Raw genomic sequence first — 23,816 nt, forward strand, 5'->3', positions numbered from 1 at the left:
ACATTTTCCGTTGACCACGGAAAATGAGCTCATTTTTCCGGAAAATGACTTCAGACAAAAAATCCGTAAGTCATTTTTCGGAAACGGAAAATGGCTTCGTGCGACTTTTTTTTTTTTAAAAAATATTTCTAATTTCTAATAAATATTATTAGTTTATATATTTTTATATTTTAAATAAAATAATAAAAATATATAATTATACATTTCTACTCATTTTTCGAAAAATGAACCAAACACACACAGACAGTTTTCCAGAGTACATCCAAACACCGAAAATGAATTCATTTTCTGAAAAATGACTCATTTTTCAAAAAATATTTACAAAGTCATTTTCTTACTTTCCAAACACACTCTTAATCTAAATCAACCGCACAAAATGAAGGAATATTAAAAAAATAGGTGACATTTTGATAATTGTTTCTAATATTGAAGTGCTCAAGTTTTGTTCCTTTCATAAGGTGCACAAATTCTATTCTTCATGTGCATAGTAGGTGTAACCTCAGTTGCATAGATGTTATGGCGGAAAACTAGACAGGAATGAATAAATACATAGTTCCAAAAAATTTACGATGTACTGATCGACTTCATCAAGTGGATGAAGTGTTTCAGTTCAGTCGGTACTAACCATTTTAGAATGTTGCCATATTACAAAGCAAGCATATTAAAGTTTGATATGTCATTCCTGTTATATTGGGCATGAAAATCTTGGAAATTTAGTCCTAGAAATCAACATGCAGCTTCTGTAATTTCCAATTTTAATTTTATATAACCATTCTTACACCAATTCAATATCTTAATATTAAGACAAAAACTTGTGTGAGACCGTCTCACGGGTCTCAATTCGTGAGACGGGTCGGGTCATTGTTTAATGGGTCAGCCAAGATGTTTCACGCTTCTACCGGATCTGCTTCTCTCTTTGTTTCTCTGCCACATGATTTATTCTCCACTCTCACGTTTCCCATCTTATCGGCCTCCTACGACCTCATCTCCTCCTCCTCCCATCTCCTCCACCTTGATCTCCACCACTGTTGCGACTCTAGTGATCATCGCAACTTACAAAAAATTTCTATATAGCCATAGAGAAGCATACACACTGCTGAGACTACTAGGAACAAAAGTGACCTTTTGCCTACAGTATAATTGGAAAATCCAAAGTTGGAACCTAAAACTGTTTCTTTTTAGGGGTATTTAAGGCGTGAGATTAAGGATTTATGCTACCAACCAACATAAGTAGAATCATGGGAATCCTAATTGAAGAGATGAGCACCTCAAGCTACAAATATGGGGGTTTCGATATCCAATTTTTTTTTTAAAAAAGAGAACTCAAATTTGTTCTTATAGTTTTGCCTGATGCTGCAGCAGGAAGCGCAGGAATTATCACTGCAAAAAGAGAGTTTAGACATACATTAGTTACTAACTGCTCATGTAGCACCTTTCAAATTATGAAATATTTTGGACAAAATATAATACTTTGTAGCACAAATCTAAAACATATATAATCAATACTTTAAGTCTTAAACACAATACTTTATAACTTAAATGTAATATTTCATAGCACAAATCTAAAACATATATAATGAATACTTTAAGCCGTAAACACAATACTTTATACCCTAAATGTAATACTTCATAGCACAAATCTAAAACACAATTTAAGGTAAATATATTTAATACTTTAATCCTTAAACACAATACTTTATAGCCTAAATGTAATACTTCGTAAAACAAATCTAATACACAGTTTAAAGTAGATATACCCAATACTTTAAGTCTTAAACACAATACTTTATAGCCTAAATATAATACATAATAGCACAAATCTAATACACAGTTTAAAGTAGATATACTCAATACTTTAAGTCTTAAACGCAATACTTTATAGCCTAAATATAATACTTAATAGCACAAATCTAATACAAAGTTTAAGGTAGATATATTTAATACTTTAAGCATTAAACACAATACTTTATAGCCTAAACATAATACTTCATAGCACTAATCTAGTACACAATTTAAGGTAGATATATTTAATATTTTAAGCCTTAAACACACTACTTTATAGTCTAAATGTAATACTTAAAGCCTTAAACACACTACTTTATAGTCTAAATGTAATACTTAATAACACTAATCAAGTACACAATTTAAGGTAGATATAACTTAATAACACTAATCAAGTACACAATTTAAGGTAGATATACTTCATAGCACTAATCTAGTACACAATTTAAGGTAGATATATTTAATATTTTAAGCCTTAAACACACTACTTTATAGTCTAAATGTAATACTTAATAACACTAATCAAGTACACAATTTAAGGTAGATATATTTAATACTTTAAGCCTTAAACACACTACTTTATAGTCTAAATGTAATACTTAATAGCACTAATCAAGTACACAATTTAAGGTAGATATATTTAATACTTTAAGCCTTAAACACACTACTTTATAGCCTAAACATAATACTTCATAGCACTAATCTAGTACACAATTTAAGATAGATATATTTAATACTTTAAGCCTTAAACACACTACTTTATAGCCTAAACATAATACTTCATAGCACTAATCTAGTACACAATTTAAGATAGATATATTTAATACTTTAAGCCTTAAACACACTACTTTATAGTCTAAATGTAATACTTAATAGCACTAATCAAGTACACAATTTAAGGTAGATATATTTAATACTTTAAGCCTTAAACACAATATTTTATAGCCTAAATGTAATACTTCATAGTCCAAATCTAGTATACAGTTTAAGATAGATATATTTAATACTTTAAGTTAAACACAATATCTTTTTCTTTTAAATGTAAAATGTAATAAAAATGTATGAATATGAACAAGTTTACTATATTTTTAAAAATTTAATAAAAATTTACATTTATATTTTGAGGATAAGTGAGAAGAGTTTTAATTGCCTATTAATTTGGGAAAAGTCTCACGTTAAGCCCAATATATACGCAGTATAAATGCACAATACAGTTGGATTGATTCTTTTGAATTCCGCAGCGATCAGTTAGCCTAATTACAATACTATGACCCAAATTATATAGATCCGGCCCGTCTCACGAATGGTGACCCGTGAGACGGTCTCACATAAGTGTTACCCATTAATGAGTAGCTTGGTGGTAAAAAATTGATTTTATTCTTCAAGAGGTTAAGAGTTCAAACCCAACTTTTTATTTTTACCATTAAATAATAATAAACAGTGATAAGTACGGTTCTTTAGTTCTTAAAGTACAGTTAATTAAATTAAACAAATAAAGTTAATTAAATTAAACAAAGACATTGTGGTCTAGTGGTACCCGGTGTCCCGGTTTACACTTCACATGGATAATGGGAGTGGGTTTGAGCCTCAGTAAGTTGAGAAAGTAGCTATGAACAGATACTACATTGTAACAGAGTCAGTAGTACTCAAAAAAAAAGTACACAAATTTAGACGGGTACTTTGACTTTATAATTTTATATATTTTAATTTTTGTTGTTGAGGCATACCAATTACACGTCATTGGTCAAAATTATCTTTTAATTTCTTTCGTGCAGTAATATTTTTTAAATATTTTTTTTTTAGTACTACTGATAATTTTAAATCAAAATTTAGTTATTAACATTTGCGTTAAACAAATGCACAAAATATTGTAACACATTATCACTATCATAATTCTAATATTTCAATTTAAGCTAATCGTTGATCACATGTAGTATTTTATATGATCAAAATATATGTGACTCCTCAAGTTTAGTGATTTTGCATTAAGGCTTTGTTTGAAAACTTAGAAAATATTTTTCGAAAAATGATTTTTAGAAAATGACTCATTTTTTGAAAAATATTTTAATTTTCTATTGTTTGGCGGAAGTTAAGGAAACTATTTTTTCTGTTGGGCTAAAAGTTAAGAAATTGTATTTTTCCTTTTTGGTTTATTTTATTGAAAATAACATATTATTTGTTATAATAATAATAATAGTAACAATAATAATAATAATAATAATAATAATAATAATAATAATCTATAATCTAAAAATATAATAAGTACGAATGAAGGTTATATAATTCATTTATGTCCGTTTTTTCGGTTAAATTTTTTTATACGTTAGGCTATAAAAGTTGTACTTTACTATATTTTGCCCAAACATACCCTTATCATTATAATTTTCGTTATCTTTTTCACTATTGTTACCATGCACATACATCCACCATATATTTTCTTATCATCTTCTTCAATAATAATAATAATATATACACATTATAATATATTGGAGTTATATATTAGTTATTTCCTAAAATATAAATATAAAATTTATAAAAATATTTTATATTATTATTATTTTTAATAATTTAAATATCTAAAATCTAAATAAATTTAAAATTTTAATATAAAATATTAATATTAGGTACCTATTATTTGTGCATCGAGCATCAAAAAATACTAGCATAAACATAATAAGTCTCAATCAAAGTTATATCCCTAACTTATGTTCATGTTTTTAGTACTAACCATTTTGCACATTGTGTTTTTAGAGTTATACTAGACAATTTTTTGGACAAAAATACCCTTATCATTATAAATTTTGGGAAAAAAGTGTCAAATTGGCCCCTTAAGTGGGGTGGATAGTGCAATTAGGCCCCATATCTGAAAAAAGCTCCATTCAAGCCCCCTAAACCTGCAAAAAAGTGCAATTGAGTCCAACATGACTTGTTTATCAGGTCAAATTCAGTTAAGGGGCCTAATTGCCCTATTCACCCGACTTAGGAGGCCAATTTGACACTTTTTCATTTTTTATTTTATTTTTTAAAATAAATATTTTTTATTTATTAAAAATATTATTTATTTTTAAATATTAAAAAAAAAAAATCGGCAGTGCCAACTTGGGACTGCCACTTTTGTTTTGTTTTGTTTTTTTTTTTTTTGTTTTAAAATTTTTATATTATTAAAAAAGTTTTGTAAAATTATTTTAAATAATTTAAAAATAATTATTTTATATAATTTTAAAAAAAAAACAAAAAATTACATTTTTCGTCAATAGATTATAGGGTAATTGTAAAATGCGTTCCTAAGTATTAGTCATATTCACTTTTTACTTGCAAATATAATACATTTTACTTGCACTTCAATGTTCAATTATTTACAAAAATATCACTGCATTTTTTTTAAATCAGTGTTTCTAATCCGTTAGATCTGAACACGTGAACGGATGACATATATTCTCACTCTTTCCTGGGCGAGTAGTTCGCACCTGAATGCACTCCTATAATGTTTGTTTAATTTTATTTTTGGATGATCCTATTTTTTTTGTATGTGGCGCCTATTTGTATTTTTTTCTGTGGTTGTTTTTAAATTTGGGGGCTGTTATTGTAATTTTATGGTGATTTGTGCATGATTCGAGTTTAGTAATCCCGAGCACTATTGTAAAAGTCGGCGCCTAGGCGCTAGGCGCCCCTAGGCCGTTCTGCTTTCAGTGCTAGGCGGTAAAATATCGGTCGGCCGCCTAGGCGGCAAAATCGGCCTAGTCGGCCTAGGCGGCCAACTCGGTCAACTCGGCCGAGTTGGCCGATTTTGACCGAGTTATTCCGATTTTTACTGGTCGTTTGAGTCAGACTGCTACTGTAAAGTTTTAAACTTTAAACATTTAATTTATTTCATTAGTTAATACATTTTATTCATTGATTCTATAATCCAATTTATTAATTAATAATTATTCATTTATTTGATTTATTTCATATTTCATTAATTAACAAACATTATTACCATATCCTGATATTTTTTATAGTTTGCTACTTTGAATCATTGGATGATTGATTGAATGTTGAAAACTGCAAGTCTGCCATTGTTTTTTTTTTGTGCCCGCCTAAGCCGCCTAGGCGCTAGGTGCTACCCGGGCGCCCGACTAGCGCCTAGCGCCTACTGCAACCATGATCCCGAGTTTTTCTATTGTTTTTTGTTTAAACTTCTCTTTTTTAGAGCATCCTTAATAGTGAGGTCTTTTTGCGATTTTTGAGAAGTTTTTGTAAGTGTAATTAGGAAAGAGAAAATGGAGGAGAGGTAAAAATAAAAACAAATTTGATTTAAAAAAAAAATCCGTCTGACCAGCCCAGCGAGTGCATGCACTGCACGAGCCCGCTGGGCGCCTGCTGTGCGTGTTTGCTTCATCGTATTATATATTTTCCTGATGCTACAATGCTGTTCCAAGGACCTCAAATAATAGAAGCACTTCTACTTTCTCTCTCCTACACTCTCTATCCTCCATGTAGACCTGCACTGAATCAAAAACCTAAAAAAAACTTATGATGTTAATGCTCTTATTTGAGTTGACTGGTTTATTCACTTCACACGTAGTTTCTTTTTTTCTTTTTTTTCGTCATTATTTGGAAATGCACACACTATTCTGAAAAGTTGCATTGACAACATGCCACCTACTTGGTGCACTACAACCTATCCTAACTCTCACATATGAAAAAATGTTCATTTCACTCCATGGTCAATTTATTTTGACCATTGAGTGTTTTTTTGAGGAAGACCATTGAATGTTTTATTTTATATATATATATATATATATATATATATATATATATATATATATATGTATGTATGTATGTATGTATGTATATAATTTTCATACAATCCTACTCTTTCAATATAATATTCTTAAATTACACTTCCTCTCAATCTCTCCCAATTCAAAATGTCTATTGACCATTGACGGTAGTATTGTTACCAGTATGTATTTTGTATTATTGATTGATCTGAGTACAATGAGCAATACAATAGTATTATGTGTAGTAGTTTTTGTGTGTTAGAATGTCCCCCCCCCCCCTCAGTACAACATGTCACCACTTATACTCCAGCTGCAACGACTCTTCTTCTGTGAGTTCTACGGTAGTGGAGCCGTTGATAATAACTCTCCTCTTCAATGTGTAGTTTTTGCATAACTGGTGGTCGCTCGTCTTCTTTGGGTCAATGCTTTTGGTTCGGGTCGGGTGCTGTTGCCCAATTACTCTGTCACCAGTCCCCCCCACTCCCTAGCCAGCGAGAGTGGTTAACGTAGCTTGGGAGTAATCTTTCTGTTTTTTACCGCCTCCTTTGATCCGGCATCCACTTTGTCTGGTACGCTCCCTCTTCAAGTGTTTTTTTTCGAACGGTAAGAATTGTGGCCGAGGCACAGGGACTCGGCCGATCTTCGCCGAGGCACCGGACCTCAGCCATGGCCAAGGTGCGGGACCTCGGCCATTTTTTTTTCTTTTTTCAAATGGTAAGAATTGTGGCCGAGCACGGCCTCATGGAGCCTCGGCCGATCTTGGCCGAGGCACGGGACCTCGGTCATGGCGTTTTTTTTTTTTTTTGGTAACGAATCTAACCAAGATGGGCCATCAATGAATAACATGTTTTCTATGTTGCGCGGGTTCCTCCTCTAATACATTGTCTCTTGCTTTCATGCCTTGATTGTACCTTCTCTTCTTGCTGTTGGGCGCGGAAGGCTCAGGGTCCTCTTCCTTTCGCCACACATTTCCGGGTTGGCCTTGCTGTTGATACTATCGCTGCACTGGATACTTAACAAATTGAGGAAAATACCCATTCTGCACTAGTTCCTCAACTTGCCCTTTTAAAGTGTGACACTCGTCAGTGGCGTGACCAACCTGTCGGTGGAACCGGAAGTATTTGGTTTGGTCCTCGCTCGGAGAAACTATCATGCATTATGAGGGAAAATGCATCATTCCCATTTCCTCAGCGTGACTTAAAATCACGCTAATCGAATGAGTAAGCGGTGTTAAATGTCACGGCGGGGCGAAACGAGGCCGCTCGTAATCTCTCCTCTTCGTCGTGGATGACTTGTTTGGGCGCGGTGTCTGGTTGGTCAAACAAACTTTAATAGATCGTCCACTACTCCTGCCTTCCTCCTCATCCCTCTTCTTTCTATCAGCCTCCTCTATCTCGGCATAGCGGTTTGCTGTCTTCATTAGCTCCTCATAAGTGCGCGGAAGATGAGTGTTCAGTGTGTAGTCGCTAATAATAACGCTCCTCTTCAATGTGTAGTCTTTGCATAACTGGTGGTCGTTTGTCTTCTTTGGGTCAATACTTGTGGTTCGGGTTGGGTGTTGTTGCCCAATTACTCTATCAACCATAAACATTTCGATAATGATAATTGGGATGTTGGTAATATGCCAATACAATAAGCTCACGGCTCAACTGAAGTGTTTCATGAATACCTTTGTAGAAATTTAGATTTACGTGATTCTCAAATACATCTTTAACTTCGTGCAAACTTGGTTGAACACATATGAACTATTAACAAAAGTTCTTTTTGTAATTGTATTAATTGTATTTGATTTCGAATTTTATTTTTGAAATTATGTATTGCAGATATATAATATAATATAAAGCAATTTAAGAAGTGTCAAAATAAGTACACAGCTGAATTTGATAACGCAATTAGTGAACACCTCCTAATCTGCGGGGCCACGCCTAAAACTTTTTCACTAAAGCTCAACCCACTGGTTTTTACAATTACAAGGTTCAACAAATTACAAAACTAGGTCTACCACCTATTTAAACATTAACCTTATAAAACAACTCTATGAAAAAGTTACATGTACAGTTTGAACTAATTCTACCAATTAAACAAACTATAACCAACCTGAATTTTAACACAACTTGTACTGAAATAATTTGGAGCTGATTTTTCTGGATAGTACACCAATCTTTCCCTGTATTGAAGTTTCTTCGCAGCACCTCACTAACTATATATATGTATTTGAAACACTAAAACTTCGATTTTCTTCATTGTGAATGAGCGTATTTATAGTATTGCGTTATTTCCTATTCTCCTTGATTCATGTACGAATGATGCCATGATCATTGCATTTCTTTTTCCTTTGCGCCACGATCACACACACATTCCATTTCCACAATTTGCTTAATCCTATTTCATGAATTTTTGGCCAGGCATTTCACTACCTCTTTTTGCACCACATTCCACACATGTACACATGATGCATGCATCCATTATTTCTTTTTCTCACTTTAGTCCACAAGTGCATGCATTTCATTTCCCTTTCACTTTGCATAATTCATATTTACATGCATATGCATTCATACACTATTTCCCACGTACCATTCAGTAATTTTGTTTGATTTCATAGGCCTATTTTCACTAATCAATTTCATTTGATTTCATATGCCAATTTTCCATACTAACAATCTCTCCCTTTGGCATATGTTGATCAAACAAACACATGGCATTTTCTCCCCCTCAATTCATACCAGGTATCCCCCTCAATTCATACACAAATGTACATCAAGTTCTCTCCCCCTTAATTGATACACAATCTCCCCTTTAATCATAGCATGTCTCCCCCTTTTGATAAACATTAGCCAAAGGTAACATAGCCACAACAGTATGTATTGAATAATGCAAGAAAATTCAACTAAGAGCATGCAATTGATAAGATGTGGATAAATATTGAAATTTGAGAATTTCACAAAGGGGGGATATATAACAGGTATATCAACATGAGAGCTCCATAAGTATAATGATAAAGCACGGAAATAACAACACTGGAAAGCTTTCACACCAGACTCTTCTCAGGTCCATTTGGAACCATATTAAGTACCGAGTAGCCCTCTTCCAGGTAACCAGTTTAAGGAATACTTTTCACTAGATAGCTTTCACTCCGGGCTGTTCTAGGGTCCTTTTGAACCGTAGCAGACACCGGGTAACCCTCTTCTAGGTAAGTATGTCAGAAATGTTAATGGAGCACTTTACACTAGACAGCTTTCACTCCGGGCTGTTCTAGGGTCCTTTTAAACCGTAGCAGACACCGGGTAGCCCTCTTCTAGGTAATCAAGAAAAGTATCCACTGGTAAGAATGTGTTTGAGAGGATGGAGCAATCATATAATTTAGGAGTAGAAAATTAAGAACTTAGGGCTATTATGATGAGCAGGAAGTTGAGTGGGAAACGAGCAACAAGCTTTTTGAATCAGTGTAAGAGAACTATCCACAAGCTATCAATAAAATGCTCTAGATGAACTACTTGCAAAAATCAACACTACTACTGAAAACTAAATATTACCAGTGAACTAACCATCAATAGAACATGGACTGATCTGTAGAATCAACTAACTATGCAAAACCTGAGGAAGTGGCAGTTTGATTGTTTGGATTTGGTCCATCGGGAATAACTTTAATAACCTGAGGAAGTGGCAGTTTGAGAGTCTTAGTAGTCTGTAATCTTCTTTGATTGGCTCAATTTCTTCCTCAAAGAAATTCATCATCAGTCTTCTAAGAACCCTGTATCATTAGCAAACCATAAATATGACAAAAAAACTCCTTCTTTCTTTCTCATACACCTTTAATCTTTTCTTGTCAATGAACTTCTCTTCATCTGGCGTACAAGGTCTGATTTTTTTTTTATTTTGTTTTTGATTTTTTATCTTTAAAACAAGTGTATAATTGAATCTGCAAAACAAACTAACATGATGAAAGTTAAATAATTAAAAAAAAAAACGAAACAAAAAATAAGTTAAGCAATTTTTTTTAATAGACAAAAAAAAATATCATTTTGTTGTTAAGCAAGTTTGCTTGGGTCGCCACATTTGTCGTGGTTTGTTTTGTCTGCAACGCCTCTATCCATGTCCTTTCATATTACACCTAAAACATGGTTTGTTAAAAAAATAGTTCACATACCTTTTGCCTTCAGTGTTTCTCCTTGATTTCTTTTCTAGCGCCCATGAGTTTTTCTGATTTCCCTGCCCGCTTGTGAATCCTAGACCTGCTTTGTTATGGTTATTCTGTCTTGACTGAAGGATTTCATTTAGACTATTGGTGCCTGTGTTCAACATTCTCACACATTTTTTGAAACTTTCCAATTCCTTTTGCAGGTATAGTTCATTTGAAACATTCGTATCTAAATCAGTCTTAAGTTTTTCTACTGATGTTTTTAGGGCTGAATTTTCCTTTTGCAGGTATTGTTCATTTGAAACCTTCGTATCTAAATCAATCTTAAGTTCTTCTATTGAGGTTTTTAGGGCTGAATTTTCCAACTCTAGAGACTCAACATTCTTAATTAACATAAGGTTCAGCTTACTTACCTTACACCAGTTCTTGTACAGATCTTCATAAGTTTCTGCGAGGTCAACATCCTCATCGTTAGTCTGTATCTCTTCATTTGCCTCATGTGTAAGGTCAACATCATCGTCATCAGTTTGTATCTCTTCAGTTACCTCATGTGCTCCTATTGTGATAGGTTGCATCTGATTTGAGTCGCTCGTTACTTCACTATCTTCTACAACTTCTTCTGTAATTTTGAATAACTTCTCGTAGTTTGCACGTTCTTCCAAATCATCAAGGAGGTACATATTTCCATGGAATGCAATAAAGTTTCCTGTCTGTTGTTCTGATTGTTCATCATTGTTAGAATCTTCAGAATCACTCCAAGTGAGTGTGTACGACTTCCTGTCTTTGTTGTTTCCACAGTCTGCTGCAATGTGGTCATATCCTCCACATTCATAGCATTGGATTCCTTTGAGCTTGAAATCTTGATTCTGACATTTTTGCTTTAGAAGATTTCCCGTTCCACTTCCTTTGCTGTTATTTTTCAGTCGTCCTTGTCCCTTAGCTCTCTTTAGCATTTTCCCAAATTTCTTAGTGTCAAAATAATTACACAGCTGAATTTGATAACGCAGTTGGAGAACACCTCCTAATCTGTGGGGCCATGCCAAACACTTTTTCACTAAAACTCAACCCGCTGGTTTTTACAATTACAAGGTTCAACGAATTACAAAACTAGGTGTACCACCTATTTAAACATTAACCTTATAAAACAACTCTATGAAAAAGTTACACGTACAGTTTGAACTAATTCTACCAATTAAACAAACTATAACCAACCTGGATTTTAACACAACTTGTACTGAAATAATTTGGAGCTGATTTCTCCGAATAGTACACCAATCTTTCCCTGTATTGAAGTTTCTTCGTAGCTCCTCGCTGACTATATATATGTATTTGAAACACTGAAACTACGATTTTCTTCATTGTGAATGAGCGTATTTATAGTATTGCGTTATTTCCTATTCTCCTTGATTCACGTACGAATGATGTCACGATCATTGCATTTCTTTTTCCTTTGCGCCACGACCACACACACATTCCATTTCCACAATTTGCTTAATCCTATTTCATGAATTTTTGGCCATGCATTTCAATACCTCTTTTTGCACCACATTCCACACATGTACACATGATGCATGCATCCATTATTTCTTTATCTCACTTTAGTCCACAAGTGCATGCATTTCATTTCCCTTTCACTTTGCATAATTCATATTTACATGCATATGCATTCATACACTATTTCTCACATACCATTCAGTAATTTTGTTTGATTTCATAGGCCTATTTTCACTAATCAATTTCATTTGATTTCATATGCCAATTTTCCATACTAACAATTTTTTTTGTAAACGATTTCGAACCAGAATTTTAATATGGTGTTAATTATTGCTTGAATGAAATTTATGAAAGTATATTTTATAAAATCAATTAGTATTTTATTTCGTTGTTTAAATTTATTTTATTTAAAATTGAAATTAAAAATTATAATTATAAAGTTGAAATTATTAATTATAGAAAAGTGAATAAAATAATAGGTGATGTGTAAAAGTATCACTACAAGAAAGAGAGAAAAAAAAAATGAGAAGGAGTTGGAGAGAAAAATATGAGAGGAGATTATATGGTGATATGGATGAGTTGGGACCCATAAAATAGGGAGATAAGGGAAGAAGGTTGCAGTCGTTATACCGTGGACCATGGTTCACAATGCATTATGGACCATGCACCATGGTTGATACTACAGTTGTATTGAAAGAGAACTGCAGTTGCTCGAAACAGATGTCGTTTCATCCATCTGGAACTGTAGTTGTGTTGAATTGATACTACAGTTGTGTTGAACGGATGAAATGACCTCTGTTCCTTGCAACTGCAGTTTTCTTTCAACACAACTGCAGTATCAGCCATGACCATGGTCCACAGTATAATTTGTGAGAAGGTTGTGGACGCCTTAAGAAATATTTGACAATAGGGAAAATGATGGTTTTAGTCCCTTAGTTATACTTAAATTGTAAACTCAGTTCATCAATTATTATCCTATAAAAATTTTCCCCTTTTTTGTTTGAAAGCAAATTTTCCCCCTAATTATATTGATAGTGACAGCTTCAATCCATTATTTATAAATTTTGTTATAAATTATAATTAAAATTTTATTTTGAATTTTTAAATTATTAAATGACATATTAATCATTTTGTTTTACGGAGTATTATATAAACCACCATATCCTTTTCATATAAAAAAAAATTAAATCACTAGGAATTCATTTTTCTTTTGCACCATTTGTTCTCAATTATTTTAGCATAGTCAAGACTACCAACTAGTTTCAATTTTCAGCTTTAGTCATTTCTCTATGTGTGTGCATGCGCGCTATTTCAGACTAGATAATTATGCCTCGTACGTTTTTTTTTTCCATTATTATATAAATACCAATAAAGATCATTGTCTCATCCACCCACCTTGCACTAAATCTAAAACCAAAATCATGATGTGGTAAAAAAGAAAAAAAGATTGCATCTCCAACGAAATACAATAATACATATAAATTAAAGGAAAAAGTGTCAAATATGTCATTGAACTTATCGCTTTTGTGCAATTGGGTCAGTGAACTTAAAAAGTGTGCAATTGAACCATCAAACAAGTAGAATATGTGCAATTAGAATATTTTTCTAATTTCTTTTAATGCGATTTGAGTTAAAAACATTTCGGTCTTCACTCCCAACTAGTATGGTAGATGAAAAGGCAACTTTTAGTACATACATATAAGTAATGTGATCAGATTCTACCGGAAAATTTTAGAAATTAAAATGTCTCAATTGCACATGTTTTGCTTGTTTAATGGTTCAATTGTACACTTTTTAAGTTCAACGACCTCTAAAGGCAATCAATTAGCATATTAAAATCACTAAATTGCATATATCACCCATTAAGGTATTAACTTAATAAGATATCAAAAAGAATAATTTACATACAACAAAATGAAAAATTGTAATAAATTAACATATTAAACTTACAATTCAGTGTATCTTCGATCCTAAGTAATTTCTTACTTGTCATTTTTGCTTTTTAGATTTCTCCTCAATCAAGATAGTATTTAGTTAGAGTTTTGCACATTAGTAGCGTATATATGAAGACTCATTGAGCGAATTTTGAAAATAAAAATAAACTGTTAATGTTCACAAAAGGGAAAATGACGATTTTAGTTCATTAGTTATACCTAAATTGTAGACTCAGTGCATGAATTATTACGCTATACCAATTTCCCCTGATACAACAAAATACATTCATGTATATAATGTGTATGAAAATAGTATGAACAAAGTGAGAAAGATCCATCCATTAGCTCTCAATTCATCCCTTTTATTAAGTGACCTTCAACCATTTAGAGAGAGGTGAGAGCATGGCTTCATGAGCCTTATTTAGAGAGAGAGTGAAGTGAGCCAAGAGTCCTTTACATGAGAGGCCAAGGTCCATTATATAGGATGGGCTAATACCCGTATTCGTATACAGTCTATGTATTAAATACTTAGGGCCGTACCCGGGGTATATTCCCTATCAACTAGCCCCCCTAGTCCGAGCCTTGACGTCGAGTCAACAAGGAAGGGGTCGGGCTGGAAGACTGGCCTTACCGTTCGCGACTCATGCTAGTTGCCTCGTTAAAAACCTTGGGCTAAGAAAAAACCCAGTGGGAAAAAATCCTAGCCAAGGAAAAAAGAGCACAACTTTGAGCGCCAACGGGGAAGAGTTCGGGCTGAAAGCTGACCATATAATCTGTGACTTATGCCGGTTGCCTCGCTAAAAAACCTTGGACTAAGAAAAAACCCAATGGGAAAAAATCCTAGTCAAGGAAAAAGAGTACAACCCTAAGCATAGTCTTTTGGACTATAAGGGTCGTCCGAAATCTACCGATCTTAGGGATCGGATTTTACCAACCAGGGGATTGGATTTGCCCGGGGCGGACTGCCGACCTGGCAGGTTGAATTGCCTACTACGTAGGGCTTATTCCGAGATACTATCTCGGGCTTATCGTGCCGATGCCAACCTAATCGGGCCGGTGGTGGTAGTGTCGACCTAACTCGACTTAGCACACATGTACAGTTTACAAAGAAAAGCAAACGAGGGTAATTCTTCCTCGGTGCAAAGAGTGTAGTTTTTTCCGACTTTTCGGTCGTAGCGTTTTTTCCGACCGCCGTCGTAATAGATCGGTTCGAGGACCGAGCAGGCACCTTACTCCCGTAGTTTTTCCGAATTTTTGGTCGTAGCGTTTTTCTGACCGCCGTCGTAATAGATCGGTTCGAGGACCGAGCGGGCACCTTACTCCCGTAGTTTTTTTCGACGTTTCGGTCGTAGCGTTTTTTTCCGACCGCCGTCGTAATAGATCGGTTCGAAGACTGAGCGGGCACCTTACTCCCGTAGTTTTTTCCTACGTTTCGGTCGTAGCGTTTTTTCCGACCGCCTTCGTAACAGATTGGTTCGAGGACCGAGCGGGCACCTTACTCCCGTAGTGTTTTATGACGTTTCGATCGTAGCGTTTTTTCCGACCGCCGTCGTAATAGATCGGTTCGAGGACTGAGCGGGCACCTTGCTCACGTAGTGGGCACCTTGCTCCCACAAAGATCGGTCCGAGGACCATAAATGGGCACCTTGCTCCCGTAGTGGGCACCTTGCTCCCACAAAGATCGGTCCGAGGACTATAAACGGGCACCTTGCTCCCGTAGTGGGCACCTTGCTCCCACAAAAATCGGTCCGAGGACCATAAACGGGCACCTTACTCCCGCTGTGGGCACCTTACTCCCACCATAAGGCCAGTCTTCCAGCCCGACCCCTTCCTTGTTGGCTCGACGTCAAGGCTCGGACTGGGGGGCTACTTGATAGGGAATATACCCCGGGTATACAACCGTAAATACTTTGTACGTATGTCGGTATAAAGGAGCCTATAAAAAGGGCTTTAACCCTTCAAGTTAGGGGACTTTGGACTTTTGGCCCTTTGGTCCCTCTCTCTTCCTCTCTCTAGATGATAGGATACTCTATGTTCTCTCTAAAAGGTTGAGTAACAGCAATGAATGAGGGGGTTTTTGGAGGGCTCATCTTTTGACTATCTACTTTGCCTTGCTCATTTGATTTTCATACGCTCCATATACATACAAAATACACCAAAGGATTTAATCCTTATCATCCCCTTTAATTATGTTGAAAGTGGCGGTTTCAATTCATTACTTATAAATTTTTTTAATATTAACAATTTATTTTTAATTTCCATTATATTTTGTAAAATTTTTTCAAATTCCCAAATTACTTAGGCAAAACACTTCATATATCCTTCAATTATTAAAGGATATGGTGATTTATATATGAAGATTTGTGGAGAAATTTGAGAAAATTTGATGAAATAGTCAATATGTCCTTTAATAATTTGAAAATTCAAAATACATTGTTAATGATAACAAAATCTATAAGTAATGAATTGAATTCACAATCAACATAATTAAAGGGAAAATTTATATAAAATAATAATTTGAGTTTATAATTTAGATATAACAAATTGACTAAAACTGTCATTTTCTCTTCGCGATATTACAATGCTTCTTGTTGCTCTGTATAATATTGATATGGAAAATATTATGTGTACTCCTATTTTTTACTCCCAATTTTTACTCTCATACACAAAATTTTGATGTAGACATTTGTATTGTGACTCACATAAAATAAAATAAAAAAAGTAATTTATCCGTGTCCGCCATATCAAAGAGTAAAATTTAAAGAGTAAGATTTAAGAATTCAGGTAGTAGAACTCATGAGGTGTTTGGTTGGATGGAAAATAATTTTCTTGACCACCTTTGATATTTTGTTTTCTATAAAAAACAAGAAGGACAATTATGCCCTCACTAATTATTGTGTAGGGGTATAATTATTTTTTTACTTATTCTTTTTTACAATTTCAAATCCAACTAAACAATGAAATTTATATAATTAATAATTTCTGTTCCACCAACTAAACAATAGAATTCATTTTCATAAAATTTTAATTTCATTTCTTTTTAAATATTTTTCAACAAATACATTTATATGGAATGGTGGACCCAGAAATAAAATGATTGCGACACGCGTAACATCAGTGCTGCAAACGTAAAGGACACTTGTCACGCCTCAGCACTTGTCCCTTTCAATTTCAAAGGAAACATCTCGAAATGCCGCATTTTCGTCACGTGCCTCTCAACGATAGGTGGCGATTTTGCTACCATGAATCGCTGATACGGAATAGGATTCATTTCGTGAGACTTGCTTTCCTCCTCAGAAATTCAGGAATTCCATTTTTTTTTTATTATATATATCTCTCTTTCTGGCAACCCATTCCAGCAACATTTCCGCTTTCCAGAAAAAAAAAAAAAAAGAAAAGAAAAGACAAATTTTACAATTCATTTCCATCCCAATTCCAATCCATTCCTCAAACTTTTTGTTGAAGATCATTGCGTTGCGAAGTATAAATTCTTTTGCACCTGCTTTTATGGTTTGCTTGGCAATTCACGAATTATATGTAATTAGAATTCGTTCGCTCCGTTTCAGAGGGAAATTGGGATCAGTTTCTAGGTTGAGCAGCAGAGCTGGTGATCCGGCGAGATATTTGTTTTCCGGATTGAGAGTGTTTGCCTTTCCCAAACCAATGGCGGTGGAATTGTCCAAGGGGAACGACGCCAGGGCGACTATAATCCTGACCTCCGGGGCGAGCGGAAGAATCAGCGCTCTGTTTTCTATGCAGGCGTTGCGGAGTTTGTGGCTGCTGCTCAATGCTTTCGTGCTGCTGTTTCTGATTCCTTTCCGGGGGCGGAGGCGAATGGCGTCGGCCGCGTCTGTGGCGACCTCGGCGTCCCAGGAGAAGGGCGTCGGAAAGGAGGAGAAGGCCACGGAGCGGAAGGGCGCTATTGTGAGAGTTCCGACGACGATGCTGTCTCGGAAGAGCGCGGTGGAGCAGGAAGTTGCGGCGAGGAGAGCTCTGGCGATGAGGCGCGTGATGCAGGATGATGATGATGAGACGGTCAGAGAGTGTTCCCTCTTTGTGACGCCAAGAGGTGACACCTTGTTCACTCAATCATGGACTCCAGTTTCCGTTAAAGTCAGGTAATTGATTAATTAATTACTGCACTGTGTTCTCTATATAAATTTTTGTGTCATTAATTTATTGCTTGTAGTAATTATTAAATGCTAATCATCGGAGTATGTGTCTATATCCAATTTTGAAGTTCATTTCTTTAGTTTTTGAGCTATGCACCTGTTGTGTATATTTTAATGCCTCATTGATTAATAGTTAATTTCTATTAATCAGTTTTCTGGAAAACAGAACGCATGTCCCTGAGCATTTCTATTAATCTATAATTGGACATAATTGCTTATGTCTAAGAAGTTGATAACAACAATCCTGGCTTCCAGCATTCTAGATGTTGAGAATTTTAAGATAAAAGATGTATGTAAGTTATGCTTGTTGATGATTACTATGAGTATGTCTCGAGGAGAATATGTATGGAATACTATGTCAGCTGGATATTCAATCGGTGGTCCCCTTGGATGAACCTCAATTCAAGAATCACAATGCCCAAATTCCCTTCAAAGCCTTTAAGGATTACTGCTGTTCTTGTTTTGTCTGCCAGTGTTTTGTGCTTCTATGTCATGGACAACACTTTTCTGATATTGCTCCACTTATTAGTAATTATTTGCTAAAACTATGAAGTAAATTTGTCCGCTAGTGTTTATGCTATTTGTGTCAATTTTTTAATGCCAAATTTTGTATTTAATGTTGCTTCATCAAAATAATTCATATTGTGGTCAACTAATATATGAATAGCTAAGCCACATAAAATGGACAAATGACATTCTCCTTATTTATTTGAAGCTCTAATATGACATCTCTTTTTAAGAAGGCATATCTATGACATTACTGGTATTCATTACTATAATTTGCTACATGAAATCCCACATGTAAATAGTTGAATGCCTGCTGGTGTATATCTAACTTCCTTACTTTATAAGAATGCATATACATTTTGCATTGTTAATTTCCATTGAGAACTTTCATAAAGTATTCCCTACACTCCTGTCCCAGCTAAGGCAGAATTGCTTCATACTACTTAATCCCATCCAACCATTTCAGGAGGGTCTGGGTACAAATTGTAATTGTAATCATTGTGTTTTATTTAATACTATTATTTTTTTTGTTTACTGTCTGCAAAATGATTTTTTAGAGTAAACTGTATCTATACATTTAGTTGCTTCTGATTGATTTCAAATTATCTTGTGTAGGGGATTGGTCATCATTTTACATGGTCTGAATGAGCACAGGTTAGCATATTTAATTGGTTTGAGGCAATAAGTGATTTCCAGTAAACAATTATGCTTATAGTACTTATTTAACAGTGGAAGGTATAATGATTTTGCCAAGAAGCTGAATGCAAATGGCTTCAAAGTTTATGGAATGGATTGGATTGGTAAGTACAAACAATTGATGAATCGTCTAAAGCACACTTTTTATATTATTTATTTCCCTCTGTCTATTTTATAATTGCATGTTTTGAGTAATCAGAGTTCGAATTTCATTTTGTAACAATCTGGCTATTATTTTTATTTCATCTTCTATTAATACCTTGCTCTGTGCTATGTTTCCTCACCTGACAACTTTGACAATTTAGCTTTATTAGCATTTTCATGTGTTTTAACTTTTAAATAAGCTACATGGGTAACATAAGTGCATACTGCAGCTTTGGCTCTATATGCTTTTTTATGTGTTTTAACTAAGCTACTTAGGTGGCATATTGGACAGTATTGCTAAAAAATGATTTAATAAAAGTGAGGATAGTTACTCCTATTAATAACTGAAAAAACCTATGACATGTTTGTTGCTAAATGCTTCTTTTGCTCACTTACAGTGTTAATTGAAAGGTCGTATTACTTTGTTTCTAAATCCATGGATTTAGTTTGCAAATAATGGAATTATATCTTGTGCTAGAATGTCTATTTGTCAATATTTATATGTCAAGCACTAAACTAATATCAGTTATTGCTGTTACCTCAATTGTTAACCGACTTTAGAAGAGCTCCCCCAAATGGGGTCTGAATTAGTCATAGCCCAATGTGGTTATAAAATACCAGGAGTAATATTACCAAAAACATTTATGCACTTAGGTTATTTTAGAATCGTTATACCTTTACACTTTTGTTATATATAACTTCTATATAATTCTAGTTACAATTTTGAACTCTTGGTGCCATAACTCTTGAAAATTGTATATATCTACATAAGGAACTATAACAAGAAACTGGATTTTATTCTAAACCTTACATTTCCGTTTTCTTGAGAGAAGGGGAAAGAATACGGGCATGAGAAAAGGGTTTGCTGCTTTACAATGCACATGTCTGATGAAATGATTGGGGTACAACATTTTAGGAAAAGAATAGAAGGGACATTATGATTTATCTTTTTGTTCCATTTTACCTGTCATATTTATAATGGAGTATTTGAAATTCAAACCAACTCTTCCCTGTTTGCTTATTTTTATATTTGATAGAACCTTTTACTTTAGGTTTTAAATATATAAATTTTATTACTTAAAGCAAGATTAATTAATACAAAAGTGTAAATAGTTTGAATCAACTTTCGTTAAATCAACCTAACACATAAAATTGGACAAATAAAGTATAACTACTCAATGCCCTAGAGGGGGAAGACAGAGGAGGAGCTTGTTGCTTTCATATGCACTAGTTGGACATTTTTACCATGATGCATACTACTTCTTAGAAAAATCTTAGAGCAAGTATAAGAAAGGAGAGACAGGAGAGATCTGAATAAGTGAATTACCATTTTTTTTCAGGAAAGTAAAATCTAATTTGCAGAGTACTAGATCAGTTCAGTAGATTATGATTTTCTTTTCCTTTCACTCTTGAACTTTGTGACTTTGTTGCTCATCAGTTGGGATGGTCCATCTCAGTGAAAACCCTTGATGTTTCATTACTATTTTACAGTCTAGAGTTCTCTCAGTCATCAACGATGCATCTATATTTGCATGTTGCAGGGATTGAATTTTTTCCAATCCGGATGCAATTGGTGCGAAAAAAGTAACATGTGAAGCTCCTCCTCATAAGTAAGCATGTTGACTTGAATATTTGCATAAGCCATTGTACATAAAAGAATGGTAAAGGGAGGGAGTGTGGTCTTAAGAATTTGAGGTGAAAAAAGCTGAGCTCTGAATGCCTCACTTGAAAGAAAAAGCGAACAAAATTTGTATTTGATGAGATTAGATTCTCCACTACCACTTGATAAAAATTTCATATTACAGTCAGCCACATTCATATCTTTGTAAATTACTTCTCAAACCTTACTGCCTAAGTCAATATATAAGCTTACTTAAATTTGTACATGGCAGTCACAAGGATATAGGAATGAATTGAAGGATATTGAACTCACTTCAGCTTGGTATCTGCTAGAGGATAACTCTACCTAGAAGTCAGCATCAGTGCATTTTTACCTTAATGTCTAGCATTCTCTCTCTCTCTCTCTCTCACACACACAGTGACAGTTTCCATGGTTTAAACTCTATAGTGCAAAAGATACGGTGCTCTTTTTTCTAAATAAATATTTAGAATTTGTGTTGTTTTATGATGTAGTTTCATATATGCTACTGAGTAAAACATGTGCCTTTTGAACTGAACTGATGAAACCTGTCCTTGTATATTATTGAAGTTCTTAACCTGGTTTTTAAAATTGTACTGTACATTTTCAAGGCACAGTAACAAAAATTGCTGGTTTTCTTTCGTACAGGGCACGGTGGAAGTGATGGTTTACATGCATTTGTTCATTCTCTTGACGATGCAGTTAATGACACAGTATGGTCCCTTAATCAACCAATTGAGTGACATAATAATGTCTTTTACATGAATATCCTAAGCTACTCGATCACTGACTCCTCATTTTTCTGCAGAAATTATTTCTGTCAAAGGTTTTAGTAGATAATAATCCTGGACTTCCATGCTTTTTGTTTGGACATTCAACAGGTGGAGCCATTGTCCTCAAGGTAATACTTCCTTCAATTCCAGCCAATAATATTTTAAGTAGTTTTGCTATGCTGGTTCTGTGTGTCACTATATCTGACTGATCCCATGAAAACCTTCAGACTGCACTGGACCCCAAGGTGAGTACCCTTATATCTGGCATTGTACTGACATCACCTGCTGTGGGAGTTCAGCCAGCGCATCCAGTTGTTACGGTGAGCACCCCATTTATCCCATTTCTGTGAAGTCTGAATTATACCACGCATGGACTAGAGTATGCCTTGCATTGTGAACATTTTGTACTTGCATTTTGACACATTTTGTACTTGCAGTTAACCTTTTTTTGTACTTGTAAACAAATTGAAAGCACATCACATGATAACGGTAGACACATAAACTGTTAACTGTAAGTACAGAATATATTAACCTGCAGTTAACAATGTATGTGTTTGTAGTTATCATGTTACATATCTTCAATTTGTTTACGTGTACAGAATGTATAAATACAGATACATATATAATTTTTAGACAGGCCAGGCTCGAACCCTGGTCCAGGTATAAGAATTGTGTGTGAAGCCATTAGGGTTTGGGCATATATGTATGTATGTTGTGTGTTGAAAGATGAAAGGTGTAAGAAGATGTTGAATTTGAATTTAGGCCCTGGCTCCAGTATTGTCGTTGTTGATGCCAAGATATGAGTGGAGAACAGGTAACAAAAGGGGCATTTCAGTATCTCGGGACCCAGAGGCTTTAGTGGCCAAGTACTCTGACCCACTGGTGTTCACTGGATCCATCAGAGTAAGAACTGGGTACGAGATTCTTCGTATAACCACCTTCTTGCAAAATAACCTGAGCAGGTTGACAGTGCCATTCCTAGTCCTTCATGGTACAGCCGATTTGGTTACCCACCCTGAAGCATCTAAGAAACTGTACGAGGATGCCTCCTCCACTGACAAGACTATCAAGCTCTTTCAAGGTCTTCTGCATGATCTCCTATTCGAACCCGAAAAGGAACAAGTAGCAGATCATATTATTCAATGGTTGGATCAGAGGTCCTGATGAATCAGACTCACTGCACATCAACTTCAACTTCAACTGTAGAATGAATGAATGAATGGACAATCTAGCTAAAACGTAACTTCAATCCCACCGGATGTGGGATTTTTATCTAAATTATCCTTATTAATTGTGTATCCATTCCATTGATTGTACATGCAAATGTCCATGACGCTTTTTGGTCCGGGATATGTAGCTCTACCATTGCCACAACTCTACTCTTCATTATGCCCTAACATCATTAGGTATCTAAGTTCTAAACGGGCTGAACCCGATTTGCATTATATTGTCAACTTAAATGATTCAAGGTTTTGGCTCATTTCTGGCAATCAATCTTTTCACTTTCCAAATCTATACTCCGTACTACAATATATTCAAACGTAATTTTATTGAAATATTACTTCACTTTTTCAATATCTAATCTAAAATAAAATTATAAAGCTAATGATATTAATCCTTAAATAAAATCAAAATATAAGTTATATTAACATTTCTAATATTAGTTCTTAACTAGAATTAAAAATCTATTAGTGAAATTTCTCAACAAAAAAAAAATCTATTAGGAAACTCAAAGAATGAAAGTTATTTTTGAATTTTTAAATTTTTATGT

General features: G+C 34.4%; 1 protein-coding gene across 2 annotated transcripts; it reads left to right on the forward strand.

Moving 5' to 3' along the window:
• Positions 1-17,459: 17,459 nt before the first annotated feature.
• LOC116015636 (monoacylglycerol lipase-like) lies at positions 17,460-23,535 on the forward strand. 2 transcript variants are annotated; one of them, XM_031255769.1, is made up of 8 exons: positions 17,460-17,595; positions 17,681-18,232; positions 19,409-19,447; positions 19,523-19,593; positions 21,921-21,985; positions 22,081-22,173; positions 22,273-22,365; positions 22,808-23,535. In XM_031255769.1, exons 2-8 carry the CDS (start codon positions 17,778-17,780, stop codon positions 23,207-23,209), a joined length of 1,218 nt encoding a protein of 405 aa, XP_031111629.1. In that variant the 5' UTR covers positions 17,460-17,595; positions 17,681-17,777; the 3' UTR covers positions 23,210-23,535. The 2 variants fall into 2 exon arrangements, with proteins under 2 accessions (XP_031111629.1, XP_031111628.1); XM_031255768.1 differs by having other exon boundaries at positions 17,484-18,232.
• Positions 23,536-23,816: the final 281 nt, after the last annotated feature.

The sequence above is a fragment of the Ipomoea triloba genome, chromosome 4 (assembly GCF_003576645.1).
Source record: "Ipomoea triloba cultivar NCNSP0323 chromosome 4, ASM357664v1".
NCBI classification, from domain to species: Eukaryota; Viridiplantae; Streptophyta; class Magnoliopsida; order Solanales; family Convolvulaceae; genus Ipomoea; species Ipomoea triloba.

Excerpts from the sequence above, each read along its gene's own strand:
- LOC116015636 (XM_031255768.1), top strand. The coding sequence starts at position 17,622 with ATGGTTTGCTTGGCAATTCACGAATTATATGTAATTAGAATTCGTTCG. Across the intron at positions 18,233-19,408 it reads CCAGTTTCCGTTAAAGTCAG|GGGATTGGTCATCATTTTAC; the intron begins GTAATTGATTAA and ends TATCTTGTGTAG. Across the intron at positions 19,594-21,920 it reads TTATGGAATGGATTGGATTG|GGCACGGTGGAAGTGATGGT; the intron begins GTAAGTACAAAC and ends TCTTTCGTACAG.